The sequence below is a fragment of the Oxyura jamaicensis genome, chromosome 8 (genome assembly GCF_011077185.1).
Source record: "Oxyura jamaicensis isolate SHBP4307 breed ruddy duck chromosome 8, BPBGC_Ojam_1.0, whole genome shotgun sequence".
Lineage (NCBI taxonomy): Eukaryota > Metazoa > Chordata > Aves > Anseriformes > Anatidae > Oxyura > Oxyura jamaicensis.
In genome coordinates this window covers 30,975,508-30,998,621 of record NC_048900.1, presented here as the reverse complement: position 1 = coordinate 30,998,621, position 23,114 = coordinate 30,975,508, and the positions used below count along the sequence as shown (strand labels likewise).

General features: G+C 41.3%; 1 protein-coding gene across 1 annotated transcript in view; it reads left to right on the top strand.

Moving 5' to 3' along the window:
* Nucleotides 1–23,114, top strand: part of ANKRD13C (ankyrin repeat domain 13C) — a 25,714-nt gene extending 2,600 nt beyond the window's left edge. The window contains exons 2-15 of the mRNA XM_035333391.1: nucleotides 21–219; nucleotides 4,861–4,902; nucleotides 6,927–7,031; nucleotides 7,978–8,063; nucleotides 9,447–9,492; nucleotides 10,574–10,640; nucleotides 12,385–12,529; nucleotides 13,260–13,391; nucleotides 14,116–14,277; nucleotides 14,982–15,061; nucleotides 16,479–16,577; nucleotides 17,280–17,380; nucleotides 18,395–21,670; nucleotides 21,706–23,114. Coding sequence (XP_035189282.1) covers nucleotides 21–219; nucleotides 4,861–4,902; nucleotides 6,927–7,031; nucleotides 7,978–8,063; nucleotides 9,447–9,492; nucleotides 10,574–10,640; nucleotides 12,385–12,529; nucleotides 13,260–13,391; nucleotides 14,116–14,277; nucleotides 14,982–15,061; nucleotides 16,479–16,577; nucleotides 17,280–17,380; nucleotides 18,395–18,525 — 1,395 coding nt within the window. The 3' untranslated portion in view covers nucleotides 18,526–21,670; nucleotides 21,706–23,114. The remainder of the gene's footprint in view (nucleotides 1–20; nucleotides 220–4,860; nucleotides 4,903–6,926; nucleotides 7,032–7,977; nucleotides 8,064–9,446; nucleotides 9,493–10,573; nucleotides 10,641–12,384; nucleotides 12,530–13,259; nucleotides 13,392–14,115; nucleotides 14,278–14,981; nucleotides 15,062–16,478; nucleotides 16,578–17,279; nucleotides 17,381–18,394; nucleotides 21,671–21,705) is intronic.

Sequence of the window (23,114 nt, the reverse complement as noted above, 5' to 3'; positions counted from 1 at the left end):
TCACGGCGGGCCGCGGCAAGGGCGGCCGGGCCGGGGGGCGCCGCGCCTCGGGCCCCCAGGCGCTGAAGGCGCCGCCGGCGGGCGGAGGGGGCGGCCCGGCCGCCGAGCCCGGCAGGGGCCCCGCGCACTTCCCGGTGCACGAGTGCGTCTTCAAGGGCGACGTGCGGCGCCTCTCGGCCCTCATCCGCACGCAGGGCATCGGCCAGAAGGACAGCCACGGTGAGTGCCGCTCCTCCCGGCACGGCTCGGCTCGGCCCGGCCGCCACCGGGCTGCCGCTCGGCCCGAACTCCCGGTCCCTGCCCGCCTGTGGTGCCCGAGGTGCGGGGAGCGGGGGAGGGGGGGCTGTGAGAGACCTCCCGCAGGGCAGCGAGACCCTGCCCCGCGTGGCCGGGGGCTCTCGGGGCTCTGTCAGCACCGGTGAGCCCCTCGCTGCTGCTGGAAGAGCGGCCTCGTACCAGGCCTTCGTGTCCAAAGATGCATCGTTGGAAAATATTTTTATTTCCTTTGAATTTTGTTCACTTTTAGAGATGATGGGGGTAGGGGACGCTTAGGAGTGACTCCTTTGGCTGTGGGTGGGATTATCTTTAGCTTTCCACCCAGGCTAAAAACAAAAAACCGACAGCCTAATTCAGCCTAATTCTTTGCTTCTGGGATCCGAAGGCACCAAAGTCTTGTCACCTGCTCCCCTGCAGGCTTGCTTTGGACAGAGAAGCAACAGCAGAAGTAGAAATATCAGCCTCGTGTTACTTTAAAAGTGTGTAAATATTCAAAACCGGGTTGTTTTAAAATAGTATGTTTAATTTGGGGAATATTTTACACGGTTAAAAAACAGATTTCCCCGTCGAGTCAGCTTGCATTCCACGGGTAGTTTTCATCTCTACGTTTCCTGTGTGTTTGGGGAGTAACGTGACACGTTCCTGCTGGAGAGTGGGAGCCCTGCCGGATGTGGGCTCCGGACGAGTTGTGATTACAGGGTAGAGTTACGCTGCTCTTCTGGTCAGGAGATAAACGTCCCCTTTGTTCTGCTTAATTGTGTTACATAAAATAAAATCACATATTAAGATAGGGCAATCTTCGGAATTGGTACAATCAGCAGAATAAATAATAGCAATGAAAAGCCGTCTCCGTGATGCTGTCAGGTGCTCTGCAGCAAACGAATGCATGCTGGTGTAACTTGCAGCTCGGTTTCCTCAGTCGAGGTGGGGAGGAGTACTTCTTACAACTGTCATAACATTTTTCTAAGCGGTTTGCTATAAATATAGCTACAGATATATTTATCCTGCCATCTTCATTCCAAGCGTTGCAGCAAAGACTAGGAGAATGAAAGCAACAGACTCGGAAAGAAATCTTGTTGCTGTATGCCTTCTGCTGACTTCTCCCCTAACTCCCTTCTTGTTCCTCACTGAACAGCTCATTGTCGTGAGCTTAGTGTCCGCTGTGAGGGCGCTTCCTGGCACACCTTTGCTGCAGTGTCATCTTCAGCATGTCACAAACACCGATACCAGCTCTTTGTAGATATATAAATATATACATGTGTCTGTGTATCTACATACCTGTGTAAATTTTTTCAAATGAACATCCTTCTGCTTTCTCTCTGCTGCTTACAGTAGGAGCGCTGTAGATTGTCTCTTGGTCTTTCTCCTGACTTTTACTTTTGGTGTTCCTTTGCTCTTAGATTTCAAAAAACTAAACCAAAAAAAAAAAAAAACCAACAACCAAAACCAAACCCTCGATGTCGTGATGTTCCAAAGGCCTGACTGACGTTTCCTTGTTATTGTTTTCTTCCTGCCTGAACCCACCCGTCACTTGTTGACGTATTTGAGCTGTGAGTTATCTGGGCAGGTAGCTTCAGCTTACAGTTATGCTCAGAAGTAAGTTAGAAGAATCCTAGTTCGTGATAAGGAAGTGATGGGGGGGAGGAAGAACTTCTAGTAACAATTGTTGTTTATGCTTCGGTTCCTTTTTTAGTGTGTGGTTAAGGGCAGAGAAGCCAAGTCCTGGAGAATGTTAATCTCAGGGCGTTCGGGTAAAGCAAACGCTGGCTATGTGTTGTAAATGGGGTGCAGCCTGCCCAGCTCTGAGTTAACCTCAAAAAAGCATCACCTGTCGGTAAGGCCAGTGCCCTCATCCCAAAAGAGGGTTTCTTTGGGGAAGCTTGTAGGTATGTGCTCTAGGTTACTTTTATTTTTGCTATAATGCACATTTAAAAGCTTCAACATAGATTTAAAATAAAAATGTTGGTTTTGGAATAGACAAATCTTGCTGAGTTACCACGGGAAAACACTCCTCCTCGCAGGTGTGCCAGGTGTCTCTACGTGTGTACACACAGAACTTCTGACCTCCCGTTAGGACAGCGCTGTGCTCTGTGTGTCTGTGCAAACAATTTCTATTTGCGTGCCCTGGCTGCGGCCATGCAGGGTTTTGGGCCCTGTTGTGCCGCTGCAATCTCAGAGTAAGGCCCCGGGGGTGACACAGCCTAAACTCAGGCAGGGGAGCGTCCGTGCAGATTGCACCAAGCTGTAGATGGCAGGGGTAAGTGAGGTTTGCTGAGGTGGTGAATCAGGCTGCTGTCCGAAGAGGAATCTACAGTTGTGGGGGAATAAAACCCGTGGGAGGTGAGTTGGTTCCTGTGAGGCCGTTGGCAGTGCAGGTAGGGCGATCCGCCTGCCCTGCAGAGCAGCCGTGCGCTGGGGAGCCGTGCTCACGGAGCTGGGCTGCTCGGAGGCAGCGGGGCCTGGGGAGAGATTTGTCCTGGGCCGTGGCAATGGGCTTGGCTGCTCCGGTAGTCAGAGGGGCAGGGACTGTTCCTGCGTGTCACGGTGCCCCTCTCCTGCGTGTCGGCCTTACCTTTCCTTCTTCCTTTCGGGAGGTGGTTTTACTAGCTCACCTGCTAGTGGCTCCTCTCCCTTTGGTACGGCAGCGAGCCTCGTTGTATCTCGTGGATATGCGTCAAACCTTAGACTCCTCCTTGCTAGCGACTTACTGGGTAAAGACCAGCAAGAAGGGTATTTATTACCTCTCTTCATCTTCCTCAGAAACAGCCTTTTATTTTTTTCTGGAATTGATGGATTCTGATTTCTGTGCTCTACCAGTTATTGCAATATCTGTTGGTCCACGTGCTCCTTCTCTCCCTCTTGACTGCAAGTTTCCCATTCAGTTCTGAATTCCGTGCATTTTGGTGTGATGAAGGTCGCAGAACCAAAGCAAAGTCCGTGCTGGAAGGTGCCGTAGTGCAGCATCCTGCTCAAAGAGAAAGCATCCAAATCAGACCGGGTAGCTGAGGACCTTGCCCAGAGGAGTTTTGAAACGATGCACGTTGTTGCCCAAGTGCATTTCCTGTTTATCAGCTGAGATTTGCCAGTTCTCAGTGCAGCTATCACAGGCCGGGTTAGCTTTCGTTTGGTTGCTTCTTCCCAGTGTGCCAGGCTGTTGTGCGGGCTGGGGCTGCCTGCCTCCTAGTGCGCAGTGGTTTTTAAGTAAACGTGAAGCATAGTTCTTACACTAAGTAACAAACGCCAGAGAGAACACAGATAGACACATCTCCTGGTAGGGTGCTGACAAGGTGAGGAAAGCTTTTTCCCCGGCCTTGCGTAACTTGGATTCTCTGAGCGTGTTGTCGGGCTCCTCAAGCTCGTTGCTCAGCAGCGTCCTTCCCATCCCTCAACAAAGCCTGGGTGCATCCAGGATTCAGAACCCTGGCTTTGGCTCACAGACGTTACAAAGTCTATTAATAGGAGATTTGAGGTTAGCCTAGTTAGTGTGCACAGGGGGCTGGGAGGTGGCTGTCTGAGAGCCTTAGTGACCCGCAGGAATAATTCGTGCTGCGCTCTGAATAGCTGATTCAAAACCGCTTGTACGCTCTGCCTTTGCCTGCTTGCCTGTCTCGATGGGAGATCTTCTGGTGCTGCAGGACCTTGGTAATCCCCATGCATAGCAGTCTGTGACTGTTGTGGGTCACATCTGTTAGGTGTGCAGTGCCTCATCCCTGGTGTGCAGCGGGTGCTTACTGCTAACGTGATGCTGTGAAATACCCCGAAAAGCAAGCGCGTGTGTTGGAATTGCCAGTAATTTCGTTGGCTTTGCTAAAAAGTGTTTGAGTGTACAGAGCAACAAAGTTAAACGGGAGAATTTTACAGCCTTAAGTAACAAAAATAAAATGCCTTAGGATTCTGTTAGCAGCGTTAATCCAGCAGAGCAACTCCCTGTCCCTTACTGTGCATGTTTAAGAACAGAAGTACGAACATGTCACATGTGTAGCCCAGCAGTCCCACTTATAATACCTGTGAGTAATCTTGGAAGCTTTCTTTGGAAGCATGGCACTAAGCTAACCAAAAGGTCCGTGTGCTTTTTTAAGTGAAGTTACCGTTATTTTTCAACCTGTTCGTTTGCTTATTTAGTAAAAATTGTATACCAAGTCTTTGAAAAATTCATAAAACATGCTCTTAAAACATTAATCAGCATTGTATCTTTGAGTAGCTTTTACCCTAGATACATCACTCTTTGTAAAATGCCATACTCGTCAGGCCAAGGTAAGCGTAGAGGTTTGGGTTATCACTTCCTTGAAGATGTGGTTGTACCGCTTTGGCTGGAGCAGGTTTCAAGATGTAATTATAAAGCTCTGTTGGCACATGAAATGTTTCAGCTGTATTTATTTTAACAAGTATAATCCAAAGACTGTACGTAGGACTTGCTTAAAAATGTAACTGCTCTGGTGCACGTTAGTGTGCTCCTTCGCTAGGTTGTGGATCTGAAGTTCCTCAATACCGAGCATTTGAGCTGTGTATGCAACTCTGCTATGAGTTGCAATGGTTTCTGTTATGTGAATCTAATATCTTTTTTTCTTTCCCATTTTATTTTAGGAAACACTCCTCTGCATCTTGCTGTGATGTTGGGGCATAAAGGTTGGTAAAAACATCAATTTTGTTGCTCTTAAATTATCCTGAAGGCTTAGGGGCAAGAGTAAAGATTTCTTTTCATTTTTCCTGAATGCAGTCGTGTGTTTCAAACTACTTCAAAGTTGAGGTTTTCCAAAAAAGTAGTCATGCAGATTTGGAAGAGAGAAGTTGGAAGTCTGGGCTGTTGGTCAGGCCAAAACCAAGGAACTAGGTAGGCAGTGGGCTAGGTTGGAAAGACGGACCCCTTTCAGCTTTTTCCCAGTTACGAATAAAATCAATATTTCCTAGAGTAAGCGACTCAGTGTGAGCGAAAATTGCTTCCCTGCTTTCCATATGCTCCTTCATTCACTTGATTCAGATTTCTGCCCACTGCCTAGCTGTTGCTTTGTGTTCCAAGACTGACTGCCCTGCGCGGGGCCCAGCACGAGGCCACAGGACCATGGAGCTGTTGGTCCTTGATGGCTTTCATCTTTGTAGACGTCCTTTGGGATTTTTCTACAGCAGGATCTCAAGGCACGGGATTTCTATTTCTAATAGAAAGTGTTGAAGGAGGCATATTTTAAGACTGGGGAAAAAACTTGGAATATAATTGTTCAGTCTCCATGACAGGAGAATTCTCGTTTCAGTAGTGAAAAAGAGAATGCCTTGGTTTTGGTAAGCCATGTGGGTCCTGCACCTGGCATGTGCTACTGCTCTGCAGCAGAGCGATTGTAAACTACAACAGTATCATACCACATGTGGTAAGCCTTTACGTAGCTTGACTGGAGCAGGAATATTCACCTGGGATGTCAAGAACAGCACCTGGGTTTGCTGCTTTGACTTTGACTCCTGCTTGGTCTTTGATCCACCACGAAGCCCAGGTCCTTTACTGCCTTGTTAGTCTGTCTTGTTGATCCTGAAGGTCAGTTTTCTGTCTTTCTGGGCTGGTGCACGCAGACTGTTCAGCCCTACATAGCAGCATTATAGCCAGACTTTGAATTCCAGGGTGAATTTACATCCCGTGAGTTTATCTGAAAATGTGATCTGGCTAGCAAAGCCTATCTGCCTGTTCAGTGTACGGTGCTGTTATTGATAGGGCTATCTAAGCAACTACAAAAACACCACTCTGTGGGCAGAGCAGTTAGGGCTTTTGTTTACTTACAACAGATCGTGTACTCACCAGTGCAGTATCTCTTCCTTTCTGCACACCAGTGACTCACGGTGGCTGTATCTTGCATGGCTGGTACGGTTTCCTGTAACACCTGCAGGTGAAGAATCCAGGAAGTTCCTCTCTCCGCGCCTACCCTATTCATAGTGGGATGGCTTGTTCAGCCCACGGCTCCAGGTTGATCCTGCCGTATCACTTGCAGATGGGTCAGGGCGATTTTAATGAGATGCGGTGAGGAAACGTTCCGTAGTTAGAAACTGAAGAACCACTTAAAACGAGGGCAGCTTATTCAGAACGTGGAACCACTGAAAGCTTTCTCCCCTTCGTAGTTTTAGGGGCTGCTCCTGATTCCATCACCAGCTTTTACCCTTAGGGAAGGGAATGCAGGCTGAGCTGTGACCACACTAGGAACTCGTGTGATATTTATGGGATGTTAACGTTGCTCTGTCAGCACAGCACGTGCGTGCCAAGTGTCAGGAGGGCACTGATGCTCTTACTGAGGCTTTGACAAAAAGCGTAGTGTGCAGTAGTACCACCTCTGTGCAGGTGGTGTGCTGTGTTAGCAGGGCTCCGTTACCCGCAGCGTTAGTCCTGGGATAATCACCGCTTGCACAGCGTGTCATGCATATTCTGAGGCTTTCCGAGGTCAAAGTGTGCTTGGTTGCCTCCTGTAGATGCCATGTTACCGCAAGATGATGTAACATGCAGTACTTACATAAATGTTTTTAAAAATGTGTTTATGGCTTGTGTTCAGAATTTGGATGTGTTTTAATAAAGTGTTTAATATATTGAATATCCACTCTTTTTTATATTACTGTTTCCATGAATGATATTGCTGGATCCGTTATGTTTACTGTAAATAATTATTACTGCTTTGTTACAGAATGTGCCCACTTGCTCTTAGCCCATAATGCTCCAGTAAAGGTGAAAAATGCTCAGGGATGGAGCCCTCTTGCAGAAGCCATCAGCTACGGAGACAGACAAATGAGTAAGAACCTCTGAACCTCTGCTTCCCAATTAATCAGAAATGGAAGCCTCATTCAGGATAGGAAAACAAAGGTTTTCACGCTGTTTTTTTATATAATACCCACACTTAAGTTCTCTGGAGAATTTATCTTAATCAGATCGATTTTTTTTTTTTTCATATATATTTAAATATATGACAAGCTTGACACATGCCCATTTCCTTATCTTGGTAGGAAAGAAATTGCATTAGGATACATAACGTTGAGCAGAGTTAAGATCTTGCTTAAAGTCATTGTGGAAGTTATAAACTAGCATTCTGTATTTAAATTAGGGGTTACGGTGTCAGAATGGATTTCAGCTATGTGAGATTGTTTAATAGGAGCTAGTCCCTGCGTAGTAGTCGCATGGATGACATTCGATGTAACAGTTGGCAATGGGATATTGCTTTTATGTTGCATCTCAGCAGGTCAACAGACAAATACGGTGGTTGAAGTGAATTCAGATATGAAGTAGTAAACTAGTCTACTTCTGCTTGCTAGTGGGTGTAATAGTATTTATTTTTACCACGTCTTCCAGCAGAAAGCTTGCTGTTCTACTTCACAGTATATTAATGCCCTAGTTTGCAATACACTAGCAGCATTCTGCGTACAGTCTCCTCACTCCTGAAGAACTTTATCTGTAGGCTCATGTCCAGTAATATACATGTTTACTAAAACTTGTATAAACATCTGTAAAAAGCCTTCTTGACATTGAATACGTCATAATATAAACAGTTTGAGGCTTTTCTTCCTGTTGTGATCATAGTGGGTTATGTATAATTATTACAACTTTATATAACTATAAATCTATATTGTTATTAAAATGCTACATTGGCATTGATTTTTTTTCTAAATAGGTTGAATGACAACCCTAACCTGCAGTTAGCAACCAAATAGCATAGCTTTTCCTTACCATTAATTTCTATTTAGTTACAGCACTCCTAAGGAAGCTTAAACAGCAGTCCAGGGAAAGTGTTGAAGAAAAGCGACCTCGGTTATTAAAAGCCCTGAAAGAGGTAAGTTCAAGGCAGTTATGCTGACAGAAGCATGGAGAAATTAGTGGCTTATGTTCATTTAGTGAGGATGTGCTAGCAAACTATAAAAAGACTTTTTACTTACTTGTGCAAATCTAGTTGCTCTTAGCTTACAATAGCTTACAATGTCCATTTTAAAAGGTCACAGAATTGTGTTTTTAAGATACTTCCTCCTCAAATTCTAAGAATTCAACCAGTTTTCTGTAAGACCTATTAGTCATCTTTGCTGTCTAAAAGTTAAAGAATATATTTTTAATCTGCACTTTTCATTTGGTTTTTAAGGCTTCCTTAAACCCAAGAAATGAAAGATTTTTTTTTCCAGTCTAGTTTTCCATCTGCATGCAGCAGCCAGTTTTTCTTGATCACAGTAAAACATTCCTGACTTTAGAGAAACTAAGAAGAAAAGGTCAGATTCCTCAGTTTCAACATCTAACTGTTACTAGTAGTGTGCTAGAACTGTGATTTTAAAACACGGGTGTTTATTTCCCTCTAGGTGGGGTGAGCTTCTGCATAGTCAGATGGTAAAAAGGTGTGGGTTTGCAGAAAGCAAACCAGTTACCTTAATTAGACCATTTTTCAGAAAACTGAGCTAAACTCTCAGTAGTGCACTCTTTGAATGTGCTCTGCCTGTGTTCCTATGTTTTTCATTGATCCAAGGGAGGAAAAAACTGCTGTCTATCTAGAAGTGAAAAGATTGAGTTGTTGTGTGAGAGCAAGCAGACAGCCTTACTAAAACAGCTCTGCTGTTCCTTGGTCCTACGAGTGCAAGACCTGCCTTAGAGTTGTGTATTTTCCTAGTGGAGTGGGGAAATGAGACTGCCTCAGTGTATTATCAACATTGCTGATATTTTTCATCATGGCAATCCTTACTTTGCTTTTGCATTTGCATATAGCTTAAAGGAATTGACTGGTGCATTTATGGCATTAAGTGTGTTTCCAGAAGATAATTTGAAATGTGTATATGCGGATACTGGTAGCTGAAACTTGACTCATTAATTTAAGCTATAACGTGTAATTCCGTGTGATTGGATGTGGTCAATCAAAGCAAACAGTGGCCTTTAGTTTTTTTTAATGGATATTTACAATTAATCTTTTCAAATCCACAGCTTAATAGCTGTATGAATCGTTTCAACAAAAAAAAATCAAAATTGCTAGCTTGAATGAATTAAATAACTTTGTCATCGTTGATTCTACTGTAGTTAAAGCTTCAGAAATGTTTAATTTCTGTATTGATTCAAATACTTGCATCAGAGGGTAAAGAAGTACTCTTTGTTTGGCAGAACACAATTCTGCCTCTAACTTTCAACAAATTTTGCAGTTGTCATTTAGACTAAAATGTTTGTTAATGTATTCTTTTCCTCTCAGCTAGGTGACTTCTATCTAGAGCTTCACTGGGATTTTCAAAGTTGGGGTAAGTGGTTTCACGTTCGTTTTCATAGGGAGATAACCTAGTCAGTCTTCAACACACTAATTCTTTCAAGCTGAATTTTTTCTGATTTGTATTTTGGAGAATTCACGATCCTGTTGAATAACTGGACTGGTGGCATTTAATTCCTTGAATGTCAGTCTGTACTCTGAATGCCTGACTTTCAGTGGAGTGCAGCTATGTGGTACAACGTTCAAACCTTAATCTTAATGTTTCTTCGTGTGGCAGTATAACACTTAGCATTTCTCCATTTCATCTTCCTCCTATAGAAGAATAAAAGTTTGTATAAATAAGCAAGAATGTGTTAAGAATGGTCACCATGTCTGAAGAACTTAAATATGTTGGTGGTACCTTTTCCTACCGGTGGAGATTTAAGTTAATAATTTTATATACCTTCGTATAAGCATCATCGAAGTACTTGATACATATATGCCTCTTCCAGTATTCATAGGAGGAATGAGCAGGCAGCCTGCCGAGCAGATACTGAACAAAAACCTTTCTTATGTAATTGACTGTTCACTTTTCAGAAGTCAGCATGAAAAAAGAGTAGCTATAGGCAAGGAATAGGGCATTGCTCAGTGATGATACTGTGGCCTGACTTGCAGAATATTATCATGGCAGTAAGACACTGCACAGAAAAAGGGATTCCAGCTCCTGGTGGTCTTCTTCTCCAGGGGTCTCACTATGCGGTAGCGCATACCTTTTGTTCAGCTGGTATAATAAAATATTGAAGTAAAATATCAAATCATAGAATTAAAATTTCAATCGGCCAGAAGACAAATTATTATAATCTATAAATGTTTTAACTCAGTTGAAACAAGGACATTTTAAGATCTATCCCGATGCTGAAGGTACTCTGTACAATTATGTATTAGTCTTACAGTTACTGATTAGGAAAACATGGTGTCAGGCAATTGTACTTGTATAGAGATGGTGATGGAAAATGGGTATGTTGTATTTTTGTATTACAATGCATAGAAATTCAAGGTGAGGTATAGTTTTAACAGAAATATCTTGCAGAGGCACCTCAATGTTCTAACTGTATAATCTCTGTCCCTCCTTGCAGTGCCTTTACTTTCCCGAATTCTGCCTTCTGATGCATGTAAAATACACAAACAAGGTATAAATATCAGGTAAGTACTGATTTGTGCTTGGTGATTCCGAAGTCAGAAATATCTGTACCTTAGCGATAACGCTGGATTCCAGTGTGGTGTGGAAGAAATCACCGAGGAGTCTGCAGATGCTTGTGAAACACTGTTGTGTTGGTACGTAGGTGTTCAGAGGCAGGAAGTGGTGTGAACTACAGTCGTCTTTTCCACCATCAAATTTGCTGTTAGCTTTAATTCCTGAGTCACTTAACATAAAGCAAAAACAGTTGAGCTGTGTAAGACTGTATCTACCAGACATGACAGCGACTAATTGAAAAAAGGAATTTGGTATTTGTAATATATATATAAAATCAAGTAAGTGAACTTCTGGTATTTTGTGGAGAAATATTGCTGTTCCAGGCCATGGAGTAAGAAAAGTCATATAGCTTTTAAAATGCTCAGTGTGAAAGATTCACAAAATCCTGGACTTTTTCTCAGCTGTTCAACTGGTTTAAATTATGTTTTCAGACTTGATTGTCTTTTCATTTTAGGTTCCTAAACTTTAACGGGAAAGAATGTTATGATTCAGAAAGTTACATCTATAGAAAGTTGTGTTCTTGTTAAAGCTTTTAGCGTAGATATATGAAATGACTTTTTAGGTCAGATTTGAGTCTGAGAGCATTTTTTTCTTTCTCTGCTTGTATAGCTGGGAGTTTGAGACTGGCTCTCAAAGGAAATAGGTACAGATTCTTTCTTGAATTCAGATATATTCAATATATGATGAGCATTAAGCAATCACCCCTTAAAGCTAAAGTGGTTACTAAATTCAGGTTCTTTAACCATCTGTTTTGTAGGAGTAAGTATTCTAGCAATAATGCTTGTGAGTTGCTAGAGAGATCTTTTTCCTTGGCTCCGTCTCTAAATTATTCAGGTCAGCAGAAGCCTTTCTTTTGTGTTGGTGAGAGAAAAAAATAGCAACAGTAACTAAAATATATCAAATGAAATTCAGTCTGTTTTTCAGTCCTCTCTCTCAGATGGGTCACATCCTGGTGTTGCTACTCAAATCAGCGGCTGCTCCCTGGGGAACAGGATGCTTGCCACGGGGAGTAGTTGCATTTCTTAATGCGCACGCTGGCTACGTAATTTGTCACTTCCTCATTCTGTCAGCTTTGAAATAAAGATGGGTTTTCTTTGTAAAACACTGTATTTTAAATTATATTATGTACAATATGAAGGGTGCTTGAGCAGCCAGGGCAGGTTAGTCTGGAACCAGCTGCGGCCTCCTCTTTTTCTCCCAGATTTAGTGAGATGTTCCTGGTGGTGCCTCACCTGGGTATGTGGGGTTGTCCCTGCTGGCAGACAGGAGCTTGTTGGCCTGTCTGCACCGTGAGGAGGTTGTTCCTGGTCTGAGGGTCTGCAGCAGCTCATGCTCTCTGCCCCCTGTCCTTCATGTGTTTTTTGGCCACCATGGTCTGCGTGCTGGCGAAATGTTGGCATGTGATGAAAGATGGAACTTATTCTATGAAGTTAGCGTAAAAATAGCTTGGAGTTTATTTTTGAGGGTAGACGTTGTACTGTGAAACCTATTAAGTGGTTATACTAATTTTCTATTTCTACATCCAGATTTATTTGTGGAATATTTTGAGAAGACTTAGGTCTTAATGTGTATGATTGTGACAAAAAAAAAAGTTTCTGCTTGCTTGAAAACAGAACGTACCAGTCTACTCGAGATAAATACTCTATTTGAGTGCTTACGGGTAATTTCTAAAATACTGGTGTATTTTCACAGGCTGGACACAACTCTCATAGACTTTACAGACATGAAGTGCCAACGAGGGGATTTAAGCTTCATTTTTAATGGTGATGCAGCACCCTCTGAATCTTTTGTAGTTTTAGACAATGAACAAAAAGTGTACCAGCGAATACATCACGAGGTGAGTATCCGTGTGAACACAGGGTGTGAAGTACCTCAAGCTTACTGCCCATCAGAAGTCTGACTGAACTTACTAAACAAAGTGTGCCTCTCAAAAAGACCCAAACCATGAAGTAATACAAACCAAGTATTTTTTTTGTTCAGCTGATGTAACTAAAGCTCTGGTCACATAAAATTTCCTTATGAAGAACTGCCTTTGGATACGGACTTCTAAATGGGGAAAACGTAGAGTATGAAATATCTGTTAGAAAAGACACTGTCATTCTGAGTAGGTAAATAGCTTTTAAAGTTTGAAGTGTGGCACTACATCTTTCCAGTGGGCTTAATTTGGGTGTCCTCGGGTAGGTTTTCAAGTTTACTTGCTGCTGCCTTGCACCCGTTTAGTCACTCTGTGGCCAGTGTAGCTGTAAACAGTGCAAGGGTATGACTCAGTGGTCCCCTAGTATTTATTGGAGTTTATAATTATAGCTTCACCCACCAATCACTTAAGAATGGATCTTTGCTTATGCAAAGGGTGTTGCTGGAGAGCTTCAGGATAAGTCACACTTAAATATTAATTGTCCAAGATGAAACTGTTTTGTTAACCAGCTCAGCTTCTGTAAAACAGGCTGAAAATTCAGGAAATGCTGATTCTGGGAAAGGTTCCAAAAGAATAGTTGTATTGATTTTAGGTTTTAAGAAGTAATCATTTATCATTAGTTATTTGCTGTATTTGGAAATTTTCCTTCTAGGAGTCGGAGATGGAAACAGAGGAAGAGGTTGACATTCTGATGAGCAGCGATATTTACTCAGCAACATTATCAACCAAATCAATTACCTTCACTCGTGCCCAAACAGGATGGCTTTTTCGAGAAGACAAAACAGTAAGCCAAAAGAAGATTTCACAGTCTGGCGTTACCAGGGACAAAGTTCAGAAAGTCTTACGGCAATGTGATTGGGGAAAAAAGTGAAAGACTAAGACACTGCAGGGGTGGGGTGGTGATGCTTTCCCTGCCCTCACTAGTGTGGTCACTTTGACCACATAGCATTATCTGACGGACTCCATTCTTAAGAAAATGGTACCCTGGAAACAGATAACTATAGCTGGTGTGTATGTGAGGGAAACAGACTGTACAGAAAGTAGCTATTCTGTGATGATATAGTCTGCAAATTCACTCCAGGATTTATGGTAAGGATTCTCTTATATGCTCCTGTGTCTGTGAAATGCAGGAAGATGCAAGCGTTCTGGGTACAGTTTCCTTTGCATGTGCTTTCCAGTTTTTTGTCATGCTGTTTGAGGTACAAATTCTTCGCTGTGAAAACATTAACATGCATGTAAACTATAATGTAACTTGTCATTGAAGGAGTTTTTAGTCAGATTTCCCTTGGCCACTCTCAGATTCTTAAACAATCTTTTCTCACTTAGTTGTTTCTGATGGAACTCTTGTGTTTGTGCTGTACGTATGTTATTGGGAGTGTACAATGATAGCTTGCGTGGTTGGTTGTGTAAATTTAAATTACAACATTTCAATTATGTGTATATACAATAATGTAAATGTTTTTCTTTTATCTTCTGCAATTAATTCATGTCTAATTCATCTCTTACAGGAAAGAGTAGGAAACTTTTTGGCAGATTTCTACCTGGTTAATGGACTTGTATTAGAATCAAGAAAAAGAAGAGAACATCTCAGTGAAGAGGATATTCTTCGAAATAAAGCTATCATGGAGAGCCTGAGTAAAGGTGGCAACTTAATGGAACAAAATTTTGAGGTATGCTTATGTCATTCTTTACACTGATTTTTTTTTTCAGAAGGGAATAAACTTTTACACTAATAATTTATGGATGTTTTTGTTCTATTATGACTGTCTGTATTTTAAAGTAATAAATATGACCTATAAGTGTAATTGTAGCCATTAGATTGTTAATTATCCTGATGAGTGCACACACTGAGAAATTTCTTTGATTATATTGAATATTTCAGTCATAATTAGTATCTTAATAAAAGACGATGTTTTTAGCTTTGACAAATCACTAAGTTCTTTACACCAAATGTTTGTTGTTTAGAATGCCCTTCTGGTTCTCTTTTTCAATCATGTTTTCCCTTAGCTTCATTAAAGTGGACTAAGCCTGTTATTATCACCATGAAATCAAGAGCTATTCAGAATGAGCCAGCCATCATCTGGAAACATGCATACAGCCTTTTAAAAAGGATTAATTTATTTCTGTATTAGTTTGTGGTTTGTTACTCGTCATTCAGGCTCTTGAATTAACTGATTAACCAAAGCATTAAAACAGCCAACTTCTGTGTAAATTGCTGTTTGAGGCGTAATATCTAAATGCAGCCTATGAAAGGAAGAGTAGGAGATGGAAAAGCCATGTGAAGTATCAGCTGCAAACCAAGTACATCTGTTGAATAGTAAAATTCTAAAAATATATGGAAAGATAAACAGCTATGACATGTTTCTCTGAACAGCCTGTCAGACGGCAGTCACTTACTCCACCATCACCCAATACAATTACATGGGAAGAGTACATATCTGCTGAAAATGGAAAGTAAGTGATTTTGTTTCATTGGCATTAACTTCCATAGACACCATTAGGTTGCTGGTACTTTTTTTTCAGTGTCCTGTAGTTTGTGGGTGCTTTTGGTTTTAGCTTTCAAGGGACAGAGGAGTCTTGCTGTTGATTGCTTGGATGTTTAACGTGTGTCTGTGGACTGAGGAAACCGGCTGGGAAGCTGCTGCCTGTACGCACAAACAGTATTGTGCCAGTTGATGATAAAAAATATTGTTTGGTCACATGCCCGGTACCTATGGCTTGAAATTTAAACATTTTGAAAATACGTGCATCTTAGCTGGCATTTCTTAAAGGAAGACTCTTCTGTCAAACTTATTGCTCTAATTCATTGATCTCTTCATATGATAGTAATAAATATTTCAATTCACTGCGTTTAAAATCTAATGAGCCCAGTAGCAATGTCAGCGAGCAAAAACACGCCTCTGTATGCAGTTGTACTCCAGAAGCAGAACTCCTTGTACTAGTGAGGTTTTTGCAAGATGCTCTCCTCTAGGCGTGTAATTTAGGTAGTGAGCAGTTATATTTTAAATTCATTTACAGTAGCTTCATTTGTAAAATATCCAACCAGTTGAGGCTTTTTCCAAGCGTTAAATGTTCCCCAGCTGTTGCATGTAGAAGGGCCCAGAAGTAAATGTCTTTTTTCAGCAGACACCATAGGTTGTCCTATAGGCAGATGTAACCAGGGAAGATGATGATATTACAGTTCAGGCTTACTAAAAATGCATGTGTATTTTTTTCACTTTCATTTTTATGTATTTAAAATAGAATAAATATTCAAGCATAATAAGTAGGTTATGCATGATCAATGTAGAAGAATGTGCCTGTTTTGATAAGAGCAGCTTTCAATAGTCTAACCTAAAGGGTGTTCAATGGAAATTCGAGGTTCTAGCTAATATAGATCAGATGCCAGGAACATCTGGTACCTTATGGCTGTTCTTCTATTACTGGCTTTCTGTCCTGTTTTCCATTACAGTCTTCTAGTGACAGAATAACTTTTCTGCTTTCTCTGAGATTGTGAAGAGATTGTGAAACAAAATTTGCTACTTTAATCACATGCAGACTATTGTAGTTAACATTTGCAAGCAGCTGGTGAATGTATTTCTAGGTAATTGCCATTCTGTAGCAGTTATTAATGTAACATGCATGTGGAGTTATTTGAAGACTTCTGTCTTTTCCCTGTTTCTGTCTTGCCTCCAGGTTTAGCAGAACTCATACAAATGTAAATTGAGGTGGCTACCAACTGATGTTTTTTTCCATGCACAGCTTCTATTTTAAAATATTTGCTTTAATTTGGGGATTCTTTACTTCTCAAAACTGAGTCTTTATTCCTTCCTTTAAAAATGGGGTTCCACTGAGAGGGGAAAAAATGCCTTTGTCCTTCTCCCCATTGCAGGGCTCCTCATCTGGGTAGAGAGCTGGTCTGCAAAGAAAGCAAGAAGACCTTTAAAGCCACAATAGCTATGAGCCAGGAATTTCCCTTAGGAATTGAATCGTAAGTCAGAATTACTGACCATAAATATTACTTACATGGAAGAAATATGCTAATGCAGAATGCTTTGTGTCTTCAGGTTAGGGACTTCGGTGGTTTAAAAACCATGAATGAAGCCGTGTTGTTACCAAGTAAATTGTCAGCGTTACAGACCTCACTGCTGGCGTGCCTGTTCTCGGATGAGACCAGGGGCTTGATGAGGTTTATTGTTAACTTGTCGCAATGCTCATGCGCCTGATTCTACAGAATACTCAGCCACTTGTGCCCATAACAAGTTTCAGGACAAAGCTCTATCCTCTAAATCGATACAGAACCATGTCAGGTTCTGTATGTCTTTAGAGGAGAGGGTGTAGTGGTATGTGCCTCAGCTCCTGGTGTGAAGTGAGGGCAAGAAGCAAATGTATTGATGTTTATTTGTATGCCCGTGATAATACAGTGTGGATCATTAAGAACTGAATGTGACGATGATATTGAAGCTATACATACACACACACACACGCATAATCAGCGTGATGTAACTTTTCAAATCCTTTTTTATCACCTTTTATCACTTTTAAAAATCTTGTATCATCTTCAGGCCAACTTCCTCTATTTTAACAGGTTGATCTGTATGTTCACAGCACCTTGCTCTTCGGGTTATTTTTATCTTTTCCAGAGAGGAAAGCCTGTGAAACAACTGGTAATGAAATCTTTTCTCCTTTCCAGATTATTGAATGTTTTAGAAGTAATTGCACCCTTCAAGCACTTTAACAAACTTAGAGAATTTGTTCAAATGAAGCTTCCACCAGGCTTTCCTGTAAAATTAGGTAAGGCTACTCTAACAATTCTAGTGGGTCTATTTTTCCAAAATGTGTGTTTATTCTATACAACATGTTCAAAAATTCTGAATTTTGGCAAAGAGCTCTTACATAAGTGCGTGTTGCTGTAGATTTCAGGGGAACGTAGTTACAGAGCTGCAAGCAGTGTTTGGTTTGAAAAGGCAAATCTGCAGCTCAAAGGAGATTATAGCCGTAGCCAGGAAGAGACCTCTGTAATTTACGTTTTCCTAAAGCTAGGGTCTTCTTCTAAGAATAATACAGATAAGCTGAAGTGTCCTTGCCTTAAAGCATGATCTTAGTCACGAGTTAACTTTATAGTATTTGTATTTTTTCCTCAAAGTTTATTGGTGATGTATTATTCAATTACAGATAAATAGAAATGAAAACATTACCCTTGCTACCAGATAAAGGCATATGAAACAATTTATTCATGGGTATTGATTATCACAGCACAAACTGTCAGAAAGTAATAGTACATTTTCTAAATGTTAGAGGATTCCTTGCATCCCAGGGAGCTGTTTAAGCTTGGACGTTCTGAACAGACTGTATTCGCCCCCTGTCACACTCGTACAGTTCTGTTTATGGATTGAGGCTTGCAAAGTTCTTTCAATCCCCCCTGTCTCACTGTGGGGGAGTGAACAACCGGCTGTGTGTGTGGTGGTCAGCGTTCTTCCAGGTTGAACCACAACAGCCGGGAAGGGTTCCCTGGTTATCAGTCTGCATCAAGAAAGGAAAGTCATGGAGTTCATTATATTAATATTTTTTGAATGGTGTATTGAGTTGGATATTGTTTCCCTGCTCCGGTATCTGAGCATTTTCTGAAGTAACTTTATTATAAGCACCTCCTCTTTTTTTAGGAGTTTTGAATTGCCATCTTGTGAAATATTAAACAAGCTTCTACATATTAAGCAAGTCTGAAGTTACAAATCATTAAATAATAGTTGGCAATTACTGGCAAGCCAGTGTATCTCTGACTTTTCCCTGTGTTTGTTTCCTACCTAGATATTCCTGTATTTCCCACCATCACAGCCACTGTGACTTTTCAGGAGTTCCGTTACGATGAATTTGACGAATCCATCTTCACTATTCCTGATGATTACAAGGAGGACCCCAGCCGTTTTCCTGATCTCTAATTAAACTGGAAGGTTAATGGTGAATAACAAAATAACAATACCAGCGTACCACAGTGAAAGCAAGTGGATGCAAATAGCCCACAGATAGAGATAAAGGTGTGGGTCATAAAGGAAGGGATAAACTTAATCCAGAAGAAAAGGGAACGTGCATCAAATGACTGATGTACCGATACTCACTCTAACGGGCATCTAATCTAGTTCCTGATTTACAGCAAGTCTCCTGCTGTGTTGTTCACACTTTTATACATCCAGTACTGCAAGCGTGGTAGTCTGACACCTCAATGACCCTGAGAATACTTAACAGCTGTGAGGACTATCATTCGTTTTTAAATTTTTTTACATTTCTTGGTGATACAAAAAGCACTCTTGGACCATTAGCATAAAAGTGGAAATGTCTTAGCTGGATATTAGTCCTTTAAAACATCCCACCATATTCTAAGATGACGGTATTATATTCTTTCAAGCTTTGTTTTCGAGAATTGTAAACTATGTATCATTATGTATAGTTCAGTAACTTGAATGTTAGTTGAATGCATATTAGGAGGAATGTGTTTTCTGTAGTTGAATGAACCAAATGGTAACCATTAAACAATTGCATTTTCTATTGCAATACACTTCAGAAATAGCATTCACTCTGCAGGGAATAAGGTACCTCCTCTAGCACCTTAGTGCAACCCATTGTGGTGCTATCCATGTCTCTGAACCATTAATTTCTTCACTGAGCTGTTCGTTAATCTTGCTTTCATTGGCCCTGCGCATAACTTCTCTTCAAACTGGCTTGGAAAGGCCCCTCTGTGTCCATGACGCGTCCTGATTAGCATGCTTGAAAGTTCATTAGCTAGAAGTCGCCACTTTTCTTCATCTTTCACGTTCACTTAGGAGACTTGCTCCGTAATGGTTGAACATCAGCTAGGTTATCTCGTATTTAGCAGCCACTGGAAAACACGGGGTGCTTCTAAAGAGTTCCTAGAACAATAAGCTCAAGCATCAAGTCTTTGTATGAGGAGAAAGGTTTTCTTGGAGTTAGTTCAATTGTAGTGCACACTGAATAGGGTTCGCCTTAGAGGATTTTATTTGCAAATGCTTAGAATATTTCCAAATTATTTTTTCCCCTTACTATTTTTAATAGGTAGGGGTTTCAGTACCCCAGCTTCTTGAGCTGCTTCTTGAGCTTACTCTCATTCCAAGTGGTTCCGGTCTCCTAATTTGACAAAAATCCAGCTTTTTGGTTTGTTAGAAAGAATTTGTGCAAAAGGCTAATGGTGCTATTTGTTCGTATTAAGAAATTTAGGTTAAAGTGCTGTGGTGTAACTGTACAAAAATGTAAATATTTTCAAAATTATATTCTTTGTGCACTGTAGTTAAAACTTTTTCTGGAAATAATAGAGTTAAGTATCAAAATTTATTATCAAGAGTACCATCAATGCTTAGTGAAGGTAACCAACCTAACTAACCATGCGGATGATACGTGGAGATAGCTTATCACAAGGCAATAAAAGCTGACTTGTCAGGCACATTGGTAGAATGTGGAAATCTGTGTCTGAAGGAGAAACTCAAAACTTCTGGAATCTACCTGTATAAAACCCAAAGAGGCTGCTCTAGAGAAATACAGTATCCACTCTATAAATGGAGTCCTGATGAATCACTATCAGCAAAGTAAAGATGAGCTGAAATTAGGAAATTGAGGTTGATCCTTGGCCAGCATCACTTCAAACCTGCACGTTAGATGGGTGAGTAATGCTCACTTTGCAGACTGTGACTGATACACTGGAGTTACTAATCCAAGATCAAATAAAAATAAAACAATAGGGAAAAAAGAAAGGGAAATGTAAAATTTTTGTAATTATGTTTGAGTACTGTATCGATAGCAGATGTTGAACAATTGGTAGGAATGATAGGACTTGTTCTTCCAAGTTATTATGAATTCCTAACGTGTTTCACATCTATGGTATAAATTGACACCCACCTCGAGTTCTTAGAACCAGCTGAGATCCTTACCACAAGAGAGCCAGACTGAATGTATGTAGAGACTGAATTGTCCAGTCGGTGCTGGAGGTCAGGATTAAGCGTTAACGGGGCCAAATGTCGAATACTCCCGTTGCCCTCTTTTACAAATACCCAATGCAGAGAAGAATGTTTGGGGCAGTGCTGCTGGATCAGGTTTTGTGGCAGGCACAAAACTGAGGAGAGTACGGGTGCCATAAAGTTGCTTGGAGACTTCAGCAGATGCAGAAGGCTGTTTCTTCATAACGTGAATGTTAGAAATCTTTATTTTTATTTTTTTCTCCTCAGTATTACAGGGAAAGAACCATGTGTTTCGTTACTTTGTGCTTTCGGTTATTCCAAAATATCACAGCTTGCTGACATAGGAAGGAGCCTACGTAGCTGGGGCTCTGTATTTTAGGCAACGTAGCAACTGCAATGGACTGGATTCCAGATCTTAAACAAAAAAACAAGCAAAAAACCCCACTAACAACAGTTATCACCTTTGAGTGTAGCCTTATGTGAAATAGAGGGGTCTGTATATCTCCGTCTGCCTGTAGAAGAGACTTTACTGCTGGTGGCCAGGGAGGTATGGCTGGAAGCCCACTGCAGGTTGTGGAAACGTGGTCAGTGACTTCCACGGACTCTGGCTGGAGATTTTTTTTTGTTCTTTTTAATCTTCATGACTACACAATGACTAACTTTGATACATTTTAAGATTTGCAGAAACTTTTTATAGTGGATTGCTATACTAAGGCTTGCTTTAATTTGGAGCATCAGCAGAGAAGAATGGACACAGGTTTTGTTGACTGTAGTCTTTTTGCATTGTTGTAGTGAACGTACTACTGCTTTTCTTCTTACTCTGAAGCCGACTGATCTGACTCCATCAGATTGTCCTTTCCAGTCCAGTGACTGTTTTTTAGATTCCTGTGACAGCCTCATTAAGTGAGAATTGGTGAACTGTTTCTCGGTACATTTCCTTCCAACTTCCGGTGATGTGTTTTCTGTCTGAAACATTCCTAGTGATGAGTTTTAAAACACTGTTAAAAGCGTACGGACACTTTGGGCATGGTTTGCTGATCAATACACTGAAAGCTGTAGGAATCTTCGTTAGCCAGAGGAACGTGTCTTGCGTTAGGCTGAGCCTGTGCTGGGGAGCTGGGTGCTGGCCCGCTGGCAGCACCCCGGGGCTGGGAGCTGCTGTGCTCCCTGGCAGCACAGCTGTGCTGGTGCGGTTCTCCAGTGGTGGCTGTGTCCACACCGGTATAAATGTTTTATCCAATATAATTTGTTTTGCTTGCAAGGTTTTTTTTATTGTACTGACACACTGCGTATTTGTCAGTACGGAGCCATCCACGCAGAAGCTTTGTCGGCGCTGTAGGTGGGTGAAGTGTTTCTTGTCTAGATGTAGCCTCGGCCCCCAGCTGTGCTGTGGGCGTCGGTGTCCGTTACCACTTAGATCTCCTCTTTGGATATCTTTTGGAAAACTTACCTTTTTTAGCAGGATTGATCTAGCGGAACTTAATTTCTGTTTTTTCCCTTAATCTTTTCCTTAAGACCACGTTAGGTATTAAGGAAGGTTTGTCCCCTTACAACGAATACATATCCCCAGAGGTTGTCTCGTTGCTGCCTCGTAGCAAGAAGCCCAGCCGCTCCAGCATTTTAATGCCACCTGTGCATGTGTGGGGACTTCCATCGCAACACAATTCCATGGAATGTGAATATCTGGGTAACAAAAACGCATTTCTGGACCTATACTGGTGGAGTTGTGTGGTGTCACCTGTGACATAGCTGGGCTGGGAGAGGCAGCTTTCACAGCCAGTGCAAGAGCCACGGTGCTAAGACCCACGCTGGCACCGTGGGGCTCCCAGAGGTGAAGCTGATGGTGCGAGAGCGATGCCTGGAGGGGAGGTCTCTGTGTACCAGGGCTGTGAGAGGGACAACCTCAGCACAGAGCTTGGGTGGTGTTTCTCTCTGATCTCACCACATAACTTTTTCTGGTTGATGAGAGATTTTTTTCTTATTCATAAGTCTTAAAAGACAGCCACTAATTTTGGTAAACTGAAATAAGAAATTGTTGCAAATAAATTCTAGGGGTTGTTTCTTAACCAAACTGTCTTACTGGTCTTCCAAAACATTGCTTTAATTTGTGGCAAAGGGAATGCGTTTTCTTTTTCCTTTCAAGGAGCTGCTGTTCCAGTCACTGTACTCACTTTACTGCAATTCTTGATTTATGTATTGAAATTATTTGTTTTTAAAAAAAAAAGCTCTGGATATATTTGTGCTGGAAACCCATATTGTTGATATTCAAAGCAACTGTCCATTTTTAAATGTATTTGTTCTCGATTTTTAATTCATGCAAGGATAACTGCATTATTTAATCTGTATTAACAAATTTCCTGTAATGCTGCAGTTTCACATTTATTTTCCTTACAATTTGTAACTATCATGGAAACAATGTCACGTTTTTTGCATCTTACTAGTTTTTTGGTCCATGTTTTTAACTTACCTTCACTAATAGTAATTTTTTGGTTGTATCATTTGTTAGAATAAAGACCAAAATATGCTGTTCGGTTCTGAAAGTGTTCAACATGTGAAAATCAAGT